The sequence below is a fragment of the Aythya marila genome (genome assembly GCF_965140915.1).
Source record: "Aythya marila genome assembly, chromosome: 10".
NCBI lineage: Eukaryota > Metazoa > Chordata > Aves > Anseriformes > Anatidae > Aythya > Aythya marila.
The window spans coordinates 1,118,357-1,140,144 of record NC_139051.1 but is presented as its reverse complement, the minus strand read 5'-3'; the positions used below and the strand labels follow the sequence as shown (position 1 = coordinate 1,140,144).

At 41.3% G+C, this 21,788-nt stretch overlaps 1 protein-coding gene across 2 annotated transcripts in view; it reads left to right on the top strand.

Annotated features, from left to right (window-relative positions):
• GRM7 (glutamate metabotropic receptor 7) overlaps positions 1 to 21,788 on the top strand; it is a gene marked incomplete at its 3' end in the record, with an annotated part of 262,405 nt that overhangs the window by 183,311 nt on the left and 57,306 nt on the right. For both annotated transcript variants that reach the window (XM_082767793.1, XM_082767792.1), the window contains exons 7-8: positions 2,567 to 2,706; positions 20,224 to 21,159. In XM_082767793.1, the coding sequence (XP_082623919.1) occupies positions 2,567 to 2,706; positions 20,224 to 21,159 (1,076 nt within the window). The remainder of the gene's footprint in view (positions 1 to 2,566; positions 2,707 to 20,223; positions 21,160 to 21,788) is intronic.

Sequence of the window (21,788 nt, the reverse complement as noted above, 5' to 3'; positions counted from 1 at the left end):
TGTAACAAAGCTCATACAAATCCTAGCAGAAGGAAAATAAAAACAACTCATCAACCATATATTACAATAATTATAAGATCAAGAAGTCAAATAATAAATAGGATCATTTTTGAAAATCCTTTCGTCTCTGCAATGAGGCTTTCCTACATACGTATTATTTTCCTGAGTGCACAAAGAAGTGGAGCTGCAAGGAGAGACTGAAATGCTGGAACAATTTTTAACCAGGACAGAAGTGGCAGGGTCCCTGCAGAAAGAGCACTGAAACATGCACCAGAGCCCACACAAAGGTTAAAGAAGGTTTGCACTTATGAAGCAGATCCTTGGCTGGGAGTCCAATTACTCCAACTTCAAAGCTGGAAAATGGGAAGCCTCTGCTTGAACTCTGACCTGAGATTATCACAGTTCTTTGTGGTTCTATAGCTAGTCGCCTTCCCTGCCGATCCCTGACTTTTCAGAGACTTTTTTCCTGTAAAATTTTAAAGCATAAATGGTGACAAACCTGAAAACAGCAACAGGCATTTCCTGCTGACTATCAAGTATCCATGCATAAGGCTGGTGTCCCAGGGAGCTGAGCTGGGGAGGTGACCCAGCACCTGATGCTGGGTGGTGCTGGCTGCAGACCTGCAGCACCCAAGCCCACAACTGCTGTTAAATGCTGACATTTAAAATAGGCCCTAAAGGCTGTCTGCATGCAGCTGCACAAACAACTGGCAGTAACCTACCCAGAGTTTTACTGCTTCCCCAGAGCACAGTAATATGATGTGCAGTTGTGATCACTTCTTCGTGTCCAGGCTGGCTTTTGGTCAGAATGGGACTGAGAGGGGCAGCCACAAATGTCTGAGGTGCGTTTTGGGAGCGGCGCTTGAGCTCCTAGACTTTGAATTGTACTTTCCTTTTTGTCAGTTCTGTGGTCAGGAAAGGGAAAAAAAAAAAAAAAAAAAAAAAAAAAAAAAAAAAAAAAAAAAAAAGAGAGAGAGAAGAAAAAAAAAAGGAAAGAAAAGGAAAAAAAAAAAAAAAAAAAAAGCTTAACTAATAATATACAACCTTTTAAAAGCCATGATTAGCTAAATCCCATTTACCATTTGTGCTGACTTTTAGTATGAGCCAAGGAATTACAGCCAGTCCTCCTTATTCCTTCTAAGTGTTTTCACTGTAAGTGTATTCTGGCTACATTAATCTGTAATGACAATTAAATATTGGCCTTGTGCTCATAAGGAACCTGGGAGGAGAGATTTCAGTGGAAGATTTTCTGAGCTAGTCTTTCAGCTGAGTCTATATCTGATCTTGGAGGCTTGCAGGATGGGCAGGAAAAAATCTACCAGGGCTGGAGCAGAATCTATGCTAATTTACTCCCTCAAATCTTCTTTTGCTCACTGGAATTCAATGAAGAATGGGAATCATGAAGAAAACCATAATCTTAAAGTTCAGTGCTACTACAGGAGAGATTTTTCATTGCTTTAGGGGAAAAAAAAGTGTTACACAGAGGGAGGAAGCTTTGAATATAGAGATACTGGAGCATTGTCATAATCTTCAATCTTGACACAATATTACTCTACCACCCTGAAACCTATTTTAATGCATCTCAAAATAAATGTCAGCCCCGAAGTTTTCACCTAGATTGCTGAGGAAGTGCAGCAGTGACTTGAATTCTCATTTAGGAAAAGATTCACATCTAATGGCATGGTAATTAAAATGCAGCTGCCCTGGTGAGCACTTGCCTGTCTTAGGACCAGGAATGGTTTGTGCCATCACCGAGTGATCAGAGCTGAGGCTGGCTCTGCTCAGCACCAGGTGTGGAGGAAGGGTGGGGGGATCCTTGCCTTGCTGCTTGCCCTGCATTTCATCACACATTACGTGTAGTTACCTTGGTATGTGGCAGATAAAGCTAATTCAGCATCATGATCCTGAACAGCTCCTGACCAAGACACTTCTCAGCCTGTGTCAGAATCACGCGACCCACATAAGGGAGCACCCAAGGAACGGCCTTCCTGTAGTTTTGTCTGTGCTTTTCCATCCCAACCGCATGCTGATTACAGGCATAAGAACATATTGTGGAGGAGGAAGCTATTTCTGGATGCCAGTCAAGATTCACTAGACCTGGGCTGACTTCTGACAGCAGTATCTCTCAGAAGCAGATGGAACGTTTTCTGGGGGGAAAAAAAATCATTTAGAGGCTCCATTCACAGGCGTGATTTTCACTAAAGAACTCCCTAAGGAAAGAGAGATGGGAAGGGAGGCTGGAGGGCAGGAAGAAAAGCCTTCTGATATTTCTTGCTGTGTGCAAAGCTTGAGTGAAGTAAGGCTGATTTAGCTTTGCCCTGTTTTATTTTCAGTCAGTGGGTTTGGGCAGTGGTAATTAATCACCAGAAGAGGGCTAAGATTATTCCACCATGTCCAAAAGTATCTGGTTTAGGTGGTTGGGGTGATAGATAACCTTTGCCTGAAATACATTGCCAGTCTGAAAACTCTCAACCTTGACTAAATAAAATAGCTATCGTAAAGCTTTGGCTATTTTATTTTATTTTTTTTTTTTTTGGTTGGATTTTGTCTCGTTTCCTTCCCCCAGGTAGTGCTGGCACTCCAGTGATGTTTAACAAAAATGGTGATGCACCAGGACGCTATGACATCTTCCAGTACCACACCACCAACACCAGCACCCCAGGATACCGCCTCGTTGGCCAGTGGACAGATGATCTCCAGCTCAATGTGAGTCCTTTCTATTCTTTACTTTTTTGTTTGTTTGTTTTCTTTCAGTGGCAGTCACTAAATGGTCATTTTATTTTTTTCCACCATGCAAAACTTAATCTTTACCATTTCTTTGCAGCTACATAGTACTTTATTTTTTGCATTGTGTCATCTTTTATTTTGTTCTACAACCTTTTCTCTGTGCTGTGAATACCAAAGCCCCTCAGATGAATAGGGACATTAGGCAGTCATGCAACTTTTATTACTTCTGCATGTCCAAAGTCCCTAGTTGTCAGCTTGGAAAATCAACCAGTAATGCCTTGCTGTTTGAAACCGTTTGTAGATGGTCTTCAGTTTCTCTAGTTTTAGGAAAGCTAAAACTATGTATTTTTTGGATGACTCGCCTTTCCTGTACTACTTTCAAGCAAAAGATATCTGTATGAACAAGATGTACCTTTTGTAATGATGAGCAAAAAGAGGGGAAAAAGAAATAAAAATAAAAACAAGGATGTAAGAATAAGTGATCAAAGATTCAGTAGACGCTTCAATGTTGCCCAGAAGAAACAAATATGACTGTTAGCTGAGGAAGCTGGAAACTCTTTGGGAACTCTTGCCAGCTCCATCCACGCAAGGATGCTCTGTGACAGGCTTGTGGCCTAGGCCTGTGTAGGTCTTGGTTCAGGCTTTCTGCCTGATTTTGTGCAAGTTACTTGAGCCTCATATACCTGGAGAAGATGTGCCAGTTTAACCATATAGCTCTTTGACCCCTCGTAGATAGACACTAAAGCACAAAGACAATACTTTCCGTTCAATTTGACTGTTTTGCAAATTGCTGAAGAAATACCAATTCCTACGAAAGGGTTTTCTGGTTTTGGTCCAAGCTCCTCCTGGGGTTGTACCAGGTCCTTCTCCAGCTCTGGTCTGGCAGTGCCCATCCTGGCTCCTTGCCAGCCCCACAGCTGGGTTTCCTGTGGGGAGTGGGTGCAGGGAAAGGGAAGGGAATGCTATTTCTGTGGGTTTCACGTTGTGATGCTCAATTTGAGACAAACTTCTATATTAACTTATAATTTACAATTCTTTTAGCAAAAATATTAATAATTTATTAAATAAATCTTTATATAAACTACACACCCAGATTCATTAAAATTTAAAACTAAATTAATGGAGTTTAATTTGTATTCCTGATGTTGTGCTAAATGTTTCCATAAAATGCTTGCTTTCCTCACCCTCATATCCCCATGGCTACAGTGTTAAGTCAATAGTTGAGGCTGGCTCAGTAACTTCCCTTCTACTCACTTACGGGTCCTAGTTTCTCACCAGAATCCCCAGGGGATTAATATTGCTATGACAATCCCTGCATGTATTTTCTTACAATCACAAAGAAAACTGTGGAGTTTAGAGAAGTCAAGGATGCACTAAAATAGCTAAACAAAATAATAGCTGCTATTAAATATGTCCCAGGAAAAACTGCTGAAGGGTACAATTTGCCTTTAGTAATTATGTGGGGCTAACACTTCAGGATATTATCCCAATTCTCATTTCTTTAATACCAACAGAAGAGAAACAAAGGATGTGATAATGTCTGCCTTTATTTGTTACTCTGTAAAGCACGTAGAGGTTGCCCAATAGAAGGGAATAGAAATATTAATATTAATATTGCAATAGAAATGCAAGAGGTTGGCTGACCAGCTGTGTTACCTGGCTGACTTCTACAAATGCAACTTGCAGTGCTTTGAGGTACCTGAAGAGGACAACACATCCCTCCTGGAGGCACTGATGTGCCTGAAGGAGACAGAAATGGATCACTCCTACAGGAGCTGGGCATTCTCATGGGAAATTTGGTGGTATTGCTTCTTTCTCTATACAGAGTTAACTCAGCAGGTCCCTGTTTTATGTTTTCATATACAAACCTCTGCAAATCCTTGAACTGTCAAAACACAAATGTAGTAGGAAAAAATCCCTGTGAAACTGTTGAATCTTGCTTTTCCAAGGATTTGTCTTCTTCATACTCTACCACAGCAGCATTCTCTATCATGTTCCCTGTGACTCCTTCCCATACTTGTCTCCACAGTTTCTCTGCAGTGCCTGAACTCCCTCCCACACTCCTATATCATTTGCTGTGCAAGCAACAGCCTGTATTGTGGCTGTCTTTGAATTATACATACGCCAGCTGGTCGGCTGGCAGGCCGAACCGAAGGGGGAGAGAGAAGTTCAGTGCAGGTGGGTCTTTCTTCTAACTATCCACTGCAGACACATCCTTCAGAAACCTCTGCTTGTATCAAATACATTTCAAATTGGCCAGCAAGTTCTGCGAGTTCAAAAGTTATGAGAAAGGAAGTTGGCGCAGACAGATGGCTGGGCAGACAGTATGTGCATATGTTCCACTTCCTTCAAATTTTGTATGGAAATTATAGCAAAATTTAGGAATTCCCAACAGATGCGCAGAAAGCAAATTTAAGTAAAACTAATCCTGCTGTTAATAATTACAGTTAAAGATGTAGTTTACACAAGGGTATTGACCAGAAAGTAGACTGCTGTCAGATTTGAACAAGCAGGCATACTGGGTCAGTCTCTTGCATTGAAGTGAGTGGCAGATATCCATTTGACAAAAAAGCCAGTTTGGGCCCTTTTGTTCCACCTCTACCCTGATTTCCTATTTGCTATTGTCGAGCTTTTGGGGGTTCATTAAACACCAAGGTTGCTCAAAGTGTGCAGTTTGTTGAGTGGCTCGGTCCAGGTTTGGCTGTGCAGCGCCATCAAGGCTGCTCCAAGAGCAGGCTGGAGAGACCCATCCCCAGAGCTTGGGCTCTTGCACAGGAGTGCTATCCAGCTCCATGATCTAGGACCAAATGAGCTGTGGGGGTACCGAGGCCCTGCACAGAAGACTGAAGGTCTTGGCTGAACATTCTCCGTGCGGGAAGTGCTCTTGGCTCTGATGTGTGGCAGGCACCCGGCTGAGCTGTGCTGCTCTTGTGCTGTCCTCCCACAGCCTGGGGCACGGCAGTGGGCAGGAGGCTCTGCTTCACCTCCAAGCTTGTCCTGGTGAGCAGGGAAGTGGTTACAGGAGACCTATTTATCTGTCATTAGAGAGAGGTGTCTTCCTAGAGCAGCTAACATTTTCTTCCAGTTCTTCTAATTAACACTGTGCTTCTAGGCTATTATTGTTTGCATAGGCTGCATCGTGTTGTTTTAATTGTGTTGACATCTCCAGCTCGTCGGGTGTGCTCTTCCAGCTCAGCGCTATGGCTCGTAAAGGTGCCACTGGGTTGCCTGGGTGCTGATCTGAGGCTGCAGCACATTTTCAGGATGACTGAGGAAAGCGCATCCTCAAATGATAAAGAGCAATGGTGGAAAACGTTGTCCTTACTGCTGTTACTGTGTTAGAGGGGATTCAAGTAGCTTTAACCTGAAATACGTTTCTCTTGCAGAGCATCAGGAGAGGTTGACTGTTAGCTCCAGATTAAATTAAAATGTCTCTAATTTGTTTGGAAATAGAAACAAAAACATATTAAAGATGCCTAAACACTGTGTGCAGAGCTGAACAACAACAAAAAAAAGATCGGTATTGTTTTAGAGATGTGCCCCTGAATTGTAAATTGTTCAGTAACATTAAGCAGTGTACAGCTTGAAACGTGACTGCCACTTAAATGGAGCCTTTTGTGTGCAGAGTCAGGAAGGCTGGCTGCTTGGCAATTCCTAGCTCTTTTTATAATTTCCTCCAGCAATAAGTGATACATTGCTGCAATCTTTCTAAACAAGTGCTTAGAAGATTAATAGTATTGATAATTATCAATATGGTTCCATAAACATGTACATTACACAGATCTAACTCCTTATAAATCCTGGCTCATGTTATATAGTGCAAAGGAAATCACTCCGTGCTTATTAATAACTCCCTCCTCCTTGGGGAAATAGCTATGCTAGGTTATTTTCTTCACTGTAGGTTCAGGCCAGTATTTTAGAGAAACAGAAAGACAGGGGAAAAAAATCAGTCTTGTTTTAGAAAAAGTCACATTCATGTACCTCAGTGTCTCTGGTCTCAGAGCAAACAAGGTGCTTCAAGCTCACAGGTCAGCTTTCACCCTACAGCAAGAGAAGCCAGGGAAGGAACAGGGAGCTGTCCCTGGCCTAACGGGAGGATTGCAAAGCAAGCAACTGCCAAAGATGATGCAATTTCTACGCTGTGATTCTTTTTTTTCCCCACAAATAGAAATATATTAAGTAACTTCATAATCATCTGTGCAATTTATGCAGATCCTACACACTTCACCAACTATTGAAGCTACTTGTGCTCAGACTAATCCGAAAACGTCTCTGTTACAGAATTTGAAAATAAATGTTATGAATAGCAAGCTAATGAAAAGAGTAATTAAATGTCTAACCTTCTGCTGAGAGACCTATACGTACCTGATATTTTTGGTAAAATATCCAGAACAGCAATTGGATCCAAGCAGCTATTCAGTGAAGCTTGATGCTCAGCAGTATTCTGCCAACAGATGGCATTTTTCTAAAATAATGTGTTGAAATTTCTTTTCATTGTTTTCTGTGTTTTGTTTTTGCTTGCAGTAGAGCATGTTCAGAGCAGATGTATTTTGCAGAATATTTTACAGCAAAAGACATGTCTTTCTGGAGCATATGCAAATTTCAGTTCTCTGGAAGCCTGGGATTTCACCAGTTCTGGTGGAAGGGGAGCAAAAGGGCACATATCTGGCCAGTTAGAAGTTTTTGCTTCAAATAGCAAGGGATGAGAGTTCCACCACCAGTGATTTAGGTTAGTTTTGAGGATTTTCATACATTTTAAAAAGAATGTATTTGACCTATTTTTTTTAAGTAGTTTATCTGAAATTTAAAAATAGAAATATGACCTTTCACAACCCAGAAAACTTGAGCTTAATTTCACCTGAGTAAATTTGTGTGCAACTGAAAGCACAGTTACGATAGCATTATCAGGACTAGCTCCTGCACGTATGTGATACATAATTGCAAAACCTATTTGCAAACATATAAAAAGTGTTTATATGCATTTATGTGTGTCTATACGGGTGGTTGGATATACGTGCACAGCCCTTTGTCGTATAGAATCCATAAGATTTCTGTTGGTTTGCAACATGCAACTGAGCTTAAAATCATGCTTTAAAGATTGCGACAAGATGGATAGAAATTGGTATCAATTTCCTTTCTCATTTCAGCTATTGTCACATAAACTGGCCCTTGTAGTGTCATTTCCCATTCCTGTTACAGACGGTAATGAGTAGCTGGTACAAAGATGATGCATCTATATTACAGCCTGCAGACTGAAATCTTGTGAGATGATGGGTTGACAGGAGAGATACATTATTCAGGTGTCAGACAGACTCATTACGCAAATTCAGCAAATGAGGTCGGGGTGCTATTGAAAATTAAGATTTTAAGTATTAAGTATGATTAGTATGTTTTGTTTTCATGTGTCACTGCAGAACCTTAAGCTTTCAGCTGAGGCAGACACTTGCTGAAAATTACCACAATTTACATTTTTAATGAAATTGGCTAAAGCCTTAGATTTAATTAACTCTACGTTATAGTATGTTGACATATACAGAGATGTGATTGTATTCAGAAATAAGTGGCTTCCTAATAGCTGAAAAAATATGAATTATTTCAGTGACCAGTGCCTCATTACATTTTCAGGAAGTAACTTCATCTGGGCTGTTCTTCCTTATAGCAGCGTTACTCAGTCTGTGCCATTCCTGATGAACTGAAACTGCCCTTAGTTCTGATCCTGAACTGGGGCTATGTTCCATAACACCTAAATGCAAGGCATTCTATATTTTCTCGAGGCATACTTTGGAAATATTGTATCTAAAAATAGTTAGTTTTATGTTATATTTAAAAATAAATAAAAACTACAACTAATAATAAAATCTTTCACCATTTAGACTTCATTTAGATGAGGTAAAACTACCTGAAGCTCTCCTCCCCAGTAGCATTTCTATTCTGCTTTCCTGACCCTGGTCCTGTTTCTCCCTCTGCTTTTTAGCATTGCATCACATAGCCAGTGCATAAAATCTGGCAGTAGTCTCACTTGTGAGGCCACAGGTGCCTGGTTTTATGGGAATTAATTCACAGGGTAAGCACTGCTAAATGCAAAGTCATCCCAGAAAGGTCTGCAGCCTGTTTTCAAAATTCCTAGCTGTAGCTGGGCTTTGTGAGCTCAGCCTTCACTGCACCTTCAGCCAAATTGGGTGTGATCTGGTCAGAAATGCAAAGGTGAGTAACTATATCGGTGTGTTGCTAAAATACATCCTAATTACATGTTTTGGTGAGACAGTTCACCGTGCCCAACATGTCAATCGCTATAATGTACATACTAATGATAAATGTTGTTTATTTTGTTCTGTTATTAAATCCTCTGATCTTTCCTTGCTCATGTCAACCACGACCGGCACAAACACCTTTAATTATCTTAACTTGCGGAATTAATTTTCTCTCAGCCAACTGGAAGGGAATTTTTCAAGCCACTGGCCCGCTGAATGGCCATATGCTTATTCCTCAGTCCTCAGTGATTCCAGATCTGGTGCCTGAAATGTGCAGGAGCCAGCAGTGGGCCCCAGTCCTGCCAGCCCTGCTCTGGAGCCGTGGCCACAGTGCGGCTTGGTCTGCTCACGGGATGGAACCGAGGTGGGCCACAGTATGGGCTGCAGTACAGACTGCAATACCGCAGGTAGCTTTGATGCATTAGGCTTAGAAACTGCTGATGTAAATAACTTTCATCCAGATGAGGGCAAAACCTGGAAATATGTGCTGGTAACTATGTGAATCAAGCACGGCTTATTCTGTATGACAGAAGAGAGCTAAACAATTTGTTGCAGGTTGTCATTAAGTGCCCACGCATTCTTCAAAGAAAAGTCAGTGCGTGTTGTAATCCAGAGAATCTCACAGGTGTGTCCCCCAGGTTTCCCTAATACACCTGTGCCAAAGTGAACCAGAATTTTTGGGGAGCAGTGTGGTGCTGACAGTGTTAAAGTCCATGCACATGTGGTAGGAAGCTGAGGGCTGGGCCCAGTCACATCAGCAAGCAGCCTGAGTGTGTGCTGCTGCCACCTCCTAGCAGTCCTGTGCAGCTGTCCTGCAGTGAGAGCTCATGAGAAGGGAATGAGGAACCCTGCCAGAGCATCATTTTTTGGTACAGATTAAATAGAGAGAACGTGAACTTTAGAAGGCTTTGATGGGGTTGGCATAAATAGCATAACGGAATGAATAGCTGCACCTCCCGGTCACCTCCGTCTGCAGAACTAGAGAATAACCCCCACGTGAGGAGGCTCAGGCCAGTGAGGACCCTTTCCTGGTTGTTACCTGACATACTTGAAATTCACAAGAAAAGTATTTTAAACAAAAGGTTATTCAGTGATTCGAGCTTTCCATTTAGATTTTTGCTATATAAAAGTAGGAAGGCAATAGTTAAATGTTACATCTCACTCTGAAAACTAACTCAGACTTGGAATTAAAGGTGTGAAATGTCATTTTTTCTTTGTTACTGACCCATTTTGCCTAGGTTGTAATGTATACTGCATGAGCTGTGCTACCTTTAGGCAAAGCAAAGTGTATTAAGCTGTATCAGCTTCTGGCGACACTGAGCATCAGTATAATTTTCTTCCAGGTCTAAGAATGTCACAAGGTAAAATGCTTATAAGGATATAAATGCTAAGAGAAACCAAGCTGAGAGAATATCTAAGATATAGCACATATCTTTTCAAAGATCGAGGGAAAATGATAATAACAATAAGGAGCTCATAAAAGCTGTAATGGAAAAAAAAATATATGTATCAGACAACTTCTTGACTTCAGAATTTGCCTCATCTTGTGGTGTTCTCTTAAATGTACAGGAGCCTGTGGGCAGTCAGACTTGCTCTGAGAGCAAGTAAGGTGAGAAATAGAAGGTCAAAAAATAAATAACTTGTATTTTTAAAATAGGTGATGTTTTTGCTCCTGCACATCACTTCTTAAATCCCTTTTTGCAAGTCTTCTGTACTTTTGCCAGCAAAGATGTTTAAGAGCAAATACTTTCCTGGGATTTCTATGGATAATTATGAGTTTTGCTTGCTTTTGGCAGTAGTAATAATGCCAGTTGATGGGTTATTGAGGATTTAGTATTCTTTTCCAATACCTGAAAATGGAAAGATGTTTTCAGTGACAGATGTGTCTTGTTGCATTCGGAGAACTTCATCCAGGCGTGTAGAGGCAAACCCTGTGTCAGTGCCACTGCTGCTCTGAGCAGGAGGCCAGGCACCATGAGTTGTACAACAGCCAGTGAGCACTTCAGATTTTGCAGTTACCTGCCAGGTAATAAAGTTATCTTCTTAGATCCATTGTGAACTTGTGGGACTTGCACTGGGTGAAAGAGTCCTCTCGGAGGGCTGCTCGCTCAGCTCTTCGGGAGAAAGCACCTGGTGAGGTGCAGGTAATGGTGTAGCCTAATGCAAAGGGCAGCAAGGTTTTACTCTTTGCCTTGGTTGCAGAGAAGATGTGCTCTTCGTATGCAGAACCTGGAAGTAGGAGTACTACGCAGGCTTACAGGCATTTGATCTCAGCTTTAACTTTGTATGTTTGGCAGATCCTCAGCAGATGAGGACTGGTGTTCTCAAGTGACATCCTGGAAATCGGCTGTTTTGTTTCCATTTTTATTTACTGGGTTTGCACGTACGATATTTTAGGGTATTGTATTAACAGATATGAGAACAATTGGCTTAATGCTGTTTTGTAGCCTTAAAACACAATCCAGCTGTGTTCTCTAAAATGAAATTTTAAAACCATACAGATGCACGTGCCAAGGATAGCAGAATGTAATTATGATGATTGCATAATATTGCACTTGTTTTATTTAGAGGGGAATAAGAAATTCTGTAAAGGGTTTTAGAAAGCTCTGCCCACACCAGGACCATGTGAACGGCCCTTAGAGTTTCCAACAATTAAGCAAATTATAAAGGTTTCCAAAGGAGTTCATGCATTGAGTAGGTCAAAAATAATCATTTTTAAAATGTCCCTGAATACTGACTTACATAGAAAATTGATGTGGTTTGCAGCAAGACTATACCATTGGATATATAGCGTGCATTTTAATGTGCCTCAGGCTAATTGTTTGCGTGGTAGGCAATAATGGCCCCAAATAAAGAGCTGAGAAGAGTCTTTAGCCTGCACTTAAAAAAGGCTTTTCCTCAAATTTTATTTGCTTTGTTTTCACTGTTTGTTTGTTTGTTTCTTCTTCCACTCATCTGAAAATGTACTTTTAATATGAAAGTGCTGCATTAAATGATTCCCATGAAACAAGCTTGTTTACTTGTTAATTGCACCTTTTAATGGCATAGAGGATGTGTATTTGACCATTAAATGTAGCATCTGAGCATCCAGCTCCCAGTGGTAGCTAGAAATTGTGCCTATAATTAGATATTTTGTTCCATTCTTGCACTGCCTGTCATTTAGACAGGCTGGTGAAGTAAAATACGTAGTATGGAATTCCACCTCCCTTGGCAAAAGCAGAGCTTTGGGTCCATTTTTCTTTCAGAAAAACAACTGCAAAAGGCAGTACAGTCTGTTCTCCTGGATTTGGAATGCCTCTGTGACTGTAATGCCTTCCATGCTGCTGGGGCGGAGCGGGGAGCAAGAACCCCTGTACTGGAAAGGACGTGCTCCGATGGCAGTTAAATATTTCGGGTGCTTAGCTGGACAGCATAAGTGATTGCTTCCAGTCACCTTTTATTTATTTGATTTTTTTTTTTCCCAGAGAGGTGAAAGAGGATGGTGGGAGGGGAAAAGGTAATTTGTTGCTTTACTGCTAATTTAATACTCTGAAATGTGATGAGGCACAAAATTCCTAAGTTTGGCTTGATTAACGTAGGAAACAAAGCTCTGAGTTTATTTGCAGAATTTTAGTGGAACTTATTTTACAGAATTTTAATGGAACTTCAGGAAGACAGAAACATTATTGATGCAATTGGAAGGCCTGTATTTTTCCACACCCAGACCAACCCAGCATCCCGTGTAGCTTTCAAAGCAGTAGCGCACCAGGTGCCAGCATTCACCCATCACCCGCTCAGTGACTGCCTGTCACCAGCCACATCATTTCCCTTTTCCTTCCCTGGTCCCGTTTCAGTGAGCTGTGACTGCAGCCTTAATGGAAGAGTTGCCCCAGGCAAAGCTTAATTAAAGTCCCATCAGCCAGCCCTAATTTTCTGTGTACCAGTTACAGTGGTTGGGACTGATTGACTGAATATAACCTGAGCAAGATAATTTAATAGTATTACTAATGCTGCAGCAATCCAACCGAGGCCTAAAGGTGCTGAGTTTCACTCAGAATTTTGTATATCTTTCATCTTGCTTCCCAAGCCCCTGTGTCATTATGCCATGCATGCTAGCCATGATGAGAAAATTACTGTACCATTGATGCTGATTCTTTAAAAATGGAAGACCAGGACCAAATAATTTGACTAGCAAATACTGGTCTTTGAATTGGCTTGGGAATTAGTACGATAAATAAACTAAAGCATTCTGAGTTGGCAGGCACTTTAAGATAAATGCTATCCAAATCTCACACATGCCATTTGGTACATCTCTAGTTATTACCCTTTCCATTTTGAAAGTAATATATCAGCTGCATTCTTTTTTCAGAACCGTAAATAACAGAAAAAGAAGTTATTAGCTCATAAGCAGAGATAAATAAGCATCAAGGGATAATCCTTTTCTCAAAACCTGAGTAAGGTCAACTCTTGGTTCTACCATGAAAAATAACTCAGGAAATGAGTCTTGGGAAAAAAAGTCAGAATTTCTGGATTTGTTTCTAGATACCACTGTCATCCAGTCTTGTTATTTGGGACTTAAACTTGCTAATTGCTGAGTGTTATGAAAGTGTTAGAAATGAGCATTTGATTTCTAGCTGTTCACTTAAATATCTGAGCAATTACTTTGACCCAATATCAATCTATATTTTAGGTGCTTTGGTAGTTTGGATCGAGGGATTCTTGTAATCCTGCACAATGAATCCCTTTGGTCTTGATTTCTAGGACAGGCACAGAGCAAGTACAAAACTTCAAATACGCAGGGAAGGTCTGTTAGAGTCCTTGGGCACGTACTGAAACTCTGTGCACTGCTGCCTTGGCTTTCATCTCCCTCTGCCGTGGCTTCATTATACCAGCTGCAGAACTTCCTTCGTCCTACTTAGCACGTACTGCTGCATCCGTGTGCCACTTTGAGATCTTTGGGTGGAAAACAGTGCGGGAGTCAGGTGGACCATTTTATCTGTCTTTGTCAAGAGTCATGTGTAAGGTAGCCTTACCTAATTATTTATTGCATACCTCATGACTTTTAAGTTTCTTATTTTCATTCTAGCTGCAGCGTGGCTATATTTGAAATTAGATCCTTGTGAATGTGTCCAACCATCCTAACAAGCAGAAGAAAGCAAAAAGCTGTGATTGAAGGGAACTTTGCTGAGGCGCTTTCCGACAGAACTGTAAAATATTGAACAGCTTCTCTTACATGAGTATGTAACTGGGACACCTCGCTTTGAAATGAAATCCTGCATCTTTCCCTTCTCTGGTTTGTGCTGTGGCGTGTACAGCTGTTATGACCTGGGTCCAGCATGGTATGCTCAGGACAGCTGCACCCAGTGCGGTCGCTGCCCACCTGCAGTCGCGGGGGCCATGCCGGTGCCACCGTCTGTGCTCTCCTCCATCAGGGTGCCAGGCCTCGTCTTTAGCTGTGCTTTGTTAAAGGCCATGACACTGAAGGACAAGCTAGCTTATGCCAAAGGGTATAAAATGTGTAAAGTAGTCCAGGCAGCTATGTTTGTAACCTGCTTTCATTGTCCCAGTTAGGAGCCAGACAAGCTGTAAATTGCTCCTTTAATTAAGCAGCATTTTATCTCCTTATATATGGCCACAGGAACATCAGGAGTTGGCAAAAGTGCAGGTTGTGAGCAGTGGGACAACTGGGAGGTTTTTCAGGCTGAAATCTGTCGTTTGTGAGTTCTGCCAGTGAGACCTGCTCTGCGCAGTGCTGCTCCCCACATGGGAGCTGTTACTTTCTGCATCTAAAATATTAAAGTGAGCTTGGCCTATTTCGTGAAATATGGAAGAAGAGTGTTAGACTTGGTTATGTTTTGAAAATTTTGACAATGAAATATTCTGGAGGTGAAACTTCAGGTATAACACAACTGGCATCAACATGGAGCCCCCCCAAAACACCCCATCATTCCAAGCCCCGGGCTGGGGGCTGAGTACAGAAACTAATTGTAAGCCACTTCGGGATGAAAAATTCTCTTAGATTGCTTCTACTTTCGGAAGATAGATTTGCTTTAAGCTATCAACTTAAATAGATAAGCACTGTGTATTATAAATGTACATTTGGAAGAATATGTTCTTTTTTAATTTAAAAATGCAGGGACTGCGGGATGAATACTGAAGATGCATGGTCCTTCCCCTTCCATTACTGAGGAGACAACACAAGGCTGTAGTCAGATATAAAACCATTAAAATAATTAATTTTCAGTTTTATTGTGTGTCAACAGGAATGTATGATAATAAGCGTTATTGCAAAAATTGTAGATTAAGCATTTTTCTCTAAATCAGTGTTGTGCTAAAAATGTCCTTGGTTTAATGTAGAACAAATAGCCTTTGGTGCTCATTAAAGAAGTTATTACAAGTGCTCAGTGGAACTGGCATCTGCTGCTCTCAAAGCAGGTGAGGTCGGTGGAAAATGATGACAAATATTAAGCTAAACAGACAGTATGAGCAGAAAAGGAAAGAGGAAAATAAATCAGTCTATGTAGGTTAAGATCTGCTTATTATGAGACCACCAAAAAGGTGCTACGGATTAGAAACAAAAATGATGATTTTAGTTGGAACTTAAATCAGAAGTAGTTGAACATGTCACATAAAATGCAATGCAGGTGCTATGCAGATTTTTATGCTGCACCCAAATACCAGGTGCCCCTACTCCAGGTGGCAAGAGCTAGCACCAGAGCAGGGGGATTTAACACACGGGGTGATGCACAGAGTCACCAGGCCTTTCTGTCAGCCCTGGGCAGGAGTGGAGCTAACAAGAAAAGTTACAGTATGGGTTAAACACTGCATTTGCCATGCCTGGGCAAGTATTGGAGTAGGTTCATGTCTTTCTCTGGTAGTTTGGCTTATCACTGCAGTTATCTGTTTAAGGGATTTTAGTTGATATTTTGCAGGAGGCTTTGTTGACTGTGTGTTATTGACATATTCTTAGCTTAAAACTGTTATCATGTTAAAGCCCGGGATTGAAAAACTAATTACAAGACATTAATAGCTAAGCCCTAAGAGCTAAGTCATGCAAATATTGCTATCTGGGAAGTTGAATATACAGAAACTGTTTGAACTGCTGACTTAGTGACTGGAGCCTGAAAGCAATCTGCGAGGCAGCAATAAATCGGGGCGCAGTGCTCCGCAACTGGTTTCTGGTATGGCTGGGAAATTAACGGCACGATTGGTACAAATGTCCTGTTGGGGAACAGGGCTCTTTTTCCTGAGTAGGTTAATTATCAGTAATGTAATTATTTTTGTACTGATTTTTATTTTAATCAAACATTGCATGAAACAATTTAGTTCAGAACAAATAGCTTATTACAGAAATGTTTGTGGTGGTGAGAAAAGAAGCGACGATGTTTAAATTACACGCAGATATCGAGTTACTTTATTCATTAAAATGAACAATTACGTTGGGCCTTATGAGACAGGCTAAGCATTTCTTGTTAATGTTATTCTGTAGCAAGCATGCCGAGAATTAATCTAGGGAACAGATCCCAGCCCACCAGCTCGAGCTGTGTGGACAGGGGCGCGCAGGAGGCTCAGCCCCACGTGCCTGCTGCCTGCTCTGGTTCTTGCTGCTGGGCTCCGGGGAGCTAGGGGGCAGCTGCTCCCACTGCAAGGGCCCAGAGCAATTTCCAGCCCTGTTTGTGGAAATTGGCATCTAGAAACGAACCCAGCAAATAAAGTAAGTAGGAGCGTGTGGCCTTCGGGAAGAAGGCTGGTGCTGGGGGCATGTCCAGCATCCCTGTGAGGATGCTGGACTATGAGGGGTGGCAGGGGAAAACGCAGCGTAATGCCATCATGTAGTGGGTCTCATGGATCCAAGTATCATGGAGTGGTGCCAAGTTCTTCTGAATGTCCTGCAATGAATGATATTTTTTCCGTTTATCAGATCACTTAATCAGTGGATGAGCTCTAATAGCATCAGTCTGCACATTATACTGCTGGAGATGGGCTACTTAACATGATGAGAAGTGGATAATGGGTGGAGATGTGATTTTTTCAAGAAATTAGACATACGTGTGTCTACAGCACCTAATGCAGTCTGGGTTTTGAGTCCTTCCCAGACTTGGCAGAATTGTAATGGAGGAGTTTGTTGTGTCCCACAGCACTGATTTGGTCAAGTGCTAAGTTCAAGGTGCAAAACTGTGGGATAGCTGTGAGCACAGCGTGTCCAGCTACATCCGTAAGTGGTGTTAGTCTGGGAAAAAGTAAATCCCCTAATCCTCTGTGTGCCATTTCTGTGTATTACTGAAATGGAAGTTTGTACATAAAAAAGCCACATTTGTATTCATTGCAAGAGTACTTTCTCATGATTTATTAAATTGTTTACTTACTGCTTTCTAAATGATAAAATTAGCATTTTCAGATAATTACTTTTTGGTTATGGGATAAGTGTTTATTTTACTTACTTATAAATCTTATATTTTTATAAGTACTTAGCACTCTTCTTGGAAAAATTGTAGTTCTTTGTTATAAACATAACTGACAATACCTCCAGTTTTTAGATGGGAAGTGGAAGAAAAATGGAGCAAGGACATTATCAGGTACCTTGCCCAAGCTGCTCAAAAGCTGAGTGTTTGCTTTCACATGAACAGCTTTAAAATATTGACTTTTATCTGAACCTAACAGCAGTGAATCTCATGGTTTGCTACAATCAGATTATATTGAATTAAATGACCTGCTATTTTGTTTTTGTAGAATGTCCTCTTACAGTTTTGTGGACAAATATCATCCATACTATTTCAGCAGGATTCCGTGGTTCTGATACTGAAACTCTGAACTCAGCAAAATCTTGAAATAAGCAGTTTCCAACTCACAGTGACAAAAATATTGGGAAAATGCCATCAAATAGAAGCAGGCTTAGATTAAGTAAATGGAAGAAGTGGCTGAATATAACATATTATTTTTTTTTGCCACAATAGAAGTCTTTTCTAGATTCAGGTTTCAAAAGCTTATTTCAAGGAAAATGCAGAAAAAGGGCAACAGAAAAATGTGCATCAGGCACAATTATTAGCTCCTAAGGCAGCCAAATACACAGCTGAATATTTTATTGCTTTTGTTTGCATTTCTGAAGGCAGTTATAAAACCAAAAATTTATTTAAAAGAAAAAATATTTCAAAAATATTTATTTGCTTTGTGGGGAAAGCATCTCCAGTTTGATTCAGATTCTCATCTCACAGCTCCAGGTCTCTGTGACAGGTGGCCTATCTACCAGGCAGTTTTCATTATTAATTTTTTAGCTAGAAGCAGCAGAACACCACGAGTCTTTCTGAGGCCAGCAATATAGAGTTATCACAGTGTGGTCCCAACAGACCAGAAAAAAGCCTTGCCATAATTTTGCCCGATCTTCTGTTTACCTGCTTACACCCAGTATCTGCGCAGAATAAAATGCCTTTCAGCTTTCCCCACTGTCTAGCAATGCCATGGGGTTACTTGTGAGAATATGGAAATTCAACCTTTTATAGGTAAAATGGCAGGGAGGTGAGGGGTTGAGGGTGAGGATAGTGCATCAATGCAGTTCTGTGAGATATTAGCAGAAAGTTGGTGAGAATCCTATAATCACTGCAGACTGTGTCAAAATCCATACATGTAGGATGTGTTACTCATTCCATATCAATGTACGCTGTAAAGATTGCATCAAGTATTTTCTCCATTTTTGTCAAGGGCTTGCTGGCCTTTCTGGTTGGACTGGGAATGGAGTTGGGCTTAAAAATGGGTTTCTTGGCTCTGGTGCATGCTCACCCTGAGCTGCCCTCTACCAGTGCAGTTCAGGGAGTGCTGGGCTCTCCTCTAACATATCTGTAAGCTTCAATCCTTCAGCTCAGCACAGTGTGAGAGAAGAGTTTGTGGATCCTTTTTTCTCTCAGAATAAGTAGTGAATATTGAAGGTTAATGAAGTTTCTCAAGCAGTGGCAGACCTCTCGAATATCTTGTTATTGAGGGATTATTTTTATAACATTCACAGCGGAGCCTTTTGGTAGCATAGTATTTGAGCAGTCTGTGGCTTCAGTGTTTTTTCAAATGTAAGAAATGGAGTTGATACAGGATCTATTTTGAATTAAATTAGGAAGGTGCATCTTAATCCTTCAATTTAAGGCATGCAAACCCCAGTCTTCCTGTGCACATTAATAATCACAGATGGCTGATTCGAGCGACTCATCTTAGAATTTCTTAGTTGTAGAAAGTAGTGGAGCTTGTAAACATTTAATAACCTAAATTATTAGCTGAAATGTTGGTTTTAGTTATACTTACTCACATCTATCCCAGCAGATCAGGTATTATATCTGTAAAAGCCATACATATATGCACACATACAGCAGGTGGTAGAGTCACAGAAATTTTTCTGTGCAGGAGAATTGGGAATTTGGTGCCTGGAACTGACACTGGGACTGTCAGGACCTTCCCAGTGGTTATTTCAGGGAAGCTCCAATGCTAAACCTGCTTGGTTCTTAGAAACTGTTAAGTGGCTTTAGTCTGGGTTATTTTGAAATGATTTGTGACTCTAATTTTGTGCTGTACTTGGGAAACTTTGAGCATATACTTTGGAGTTCGGGATTCTTAAGACTACAGAACAAATGAGACTTTCCATTTATTTAATGTAATCATCTATAATTTGTATTCCTGGGGCATGGATGGTATTTCAAAAGCTTAATGTGACTTTAAAATGAAATATTACCTAATTATTATATTTTTCATTGGTGACTTTTTTTTGTACTTGTATCACTTACATGGCTCTCATTGCAGATCTTACTACATTCCCACTGATTCTGAGCCCTGTGTAAGACACATTTACACCTCATTTAAAACTTTAACCAGGTCCATAGTAGTGCCAAGAAAGGAGAACTCTTGTTGTGGTCTCGGTAAGAAGCCCCAAGCTCTGGATGCACAAAAACCAGGTTCATAATGTAACTGCTGCCTTCCCATTAGCCATTTCAGTGTTCTTACTAACTTCCATGCAGAAAGAAGGTGGTTTACACTCTACCATTTCATCTGATGTTGTGTGCCATTCTACCAGAACTTACTACTAATAAAAATGAGCAATTATGGTTGTAAGTGCAGTCATGGATTAGAGTCCCCCACAAAGACGTTGGTGCGCACATCTCCTGGCAAAGCACAGTCTGTCTATCACAAATAAAGTTTTCCTGTTTGTTTGTAGGTTTCCCCTTGGTGCCCTCCTGCTGCCTGGCAGTCACATCTACGTAACCAGCCTCTTTCTATTTCAAATGTCTCATAGATCGATGAAATGCAGTGGGGTAAAGGAGTGCGCGAAATCCCGTCCTCAGTCTGCAGCCTGCCTTGCAAGCCGGGAGAGAGGAAGAAGATGGTGAAGGGGATGCCGTGCTGCTGGCACTGCGAGCTCTGCGACGGCTACCAGTACCAGGCCGACGAGGTGACTTGCTTGCTCTGCTCATACAACGAGCGGCCCAATGAGAACCGCACGGGATGCCGCTCCATACCCATCGTCAAGCTGGAGTGGCACTCTCCCTGGGCCGTGATCCCCGTCTTCTTGGCCATGCTTGGAATTATTGCCACCATTTTTGTCATGGCAACCTTCATTAGATACAACGACACTCCCATTGTCCGGGCTTCAGGGAGGGAGCTCAGCTACGTCCTGTTGACAGGGATATTTCTGTGCTACATAATCACGTTTCTGATGATTGCCAAACCAAACGTCGCAGTGTGTTCCTTCCGGCGAATCTTCTTGGGCTTGGGGATGTGCATCAGCTATGCAGCCCTGTTAACTAAAACAAACCGCATCTACCGCATATTTGAACAGGGCAAAAAGTCAGTGACAGCACCCAGGCTTATAAGCCCCACATCGCAGCTTGCCATCACGTCGAGTTTAATATCTGTTCAGCTTCTAGGTGTCTTTATTTGGTTTGCAGTTGACCCACCCAACATCATCATAGATTATGATGAGCAGAAAACTATGAACCCTGATCAAGCCAGAGGAGTTCTCAAATGTGACATTACGGATCTACAAATCATTTGTTCCTTGGGTTATAGCATTCTTCTCATGGTTACATGTACTGTGTATGCCATCAAGACTCGGGGTGTCCCAGAGAATTTTAATGAAGCTAAACCCATTGGATTCACTATGTACACTACCTGTATAGTATGGCTTGCCTTCATTCCAATATTTTTTGGCACTGCCCAGTCAGCTGAAAAGGTAGGTGAAAATGAACAAATGTGCATCTGATATATCAGGATTCATTGGGGTTATAAATGGTGTACTGATGCTCATCTTTACATAGATCTTAAAATGAGCTATCCAGTTAGCTCATTACAGAGACACCAGCAATATAAAGCACTATTTTCCTTCTCCAGTTAGCCGGTGGGCTATTCATTTGATAAACTGGCGAATGATCAATAGCAATCATATTAGCCATTAGTTTTATTGTTGCATCCCTTTCAATTGTATCTTTTCAGCAGGATAAGTGGGAATTAACTGTCACATCATTCTTAAAGAGGCATCTCTTAACTAAATCATTTTGAATATGAGATATAAGAAACAAAATGTCAAAAAAGGCTCAGTAGAGAGCAGCGCTTCTGGAGTTCAGTGCTGAGGGCAGTGTACAGTCATCTGATGAGTGCTCGGCTCCATAAATAGCAGCCTCAGGGCGTATTTACACCACAGGGTAAATAGTCTGTCCTGAGCTCCAGCTGCTGAGACTAGACTCAGGCTATCTATGGTGGTGACTTTCAAACTCGCTCAGGTAGACTTGCCCTATAGTTCGTGGTGTGGACATAACCAGAGTCCCGGAGTGAATGTCAGGTTGCTTTTATCATCCATGAGGT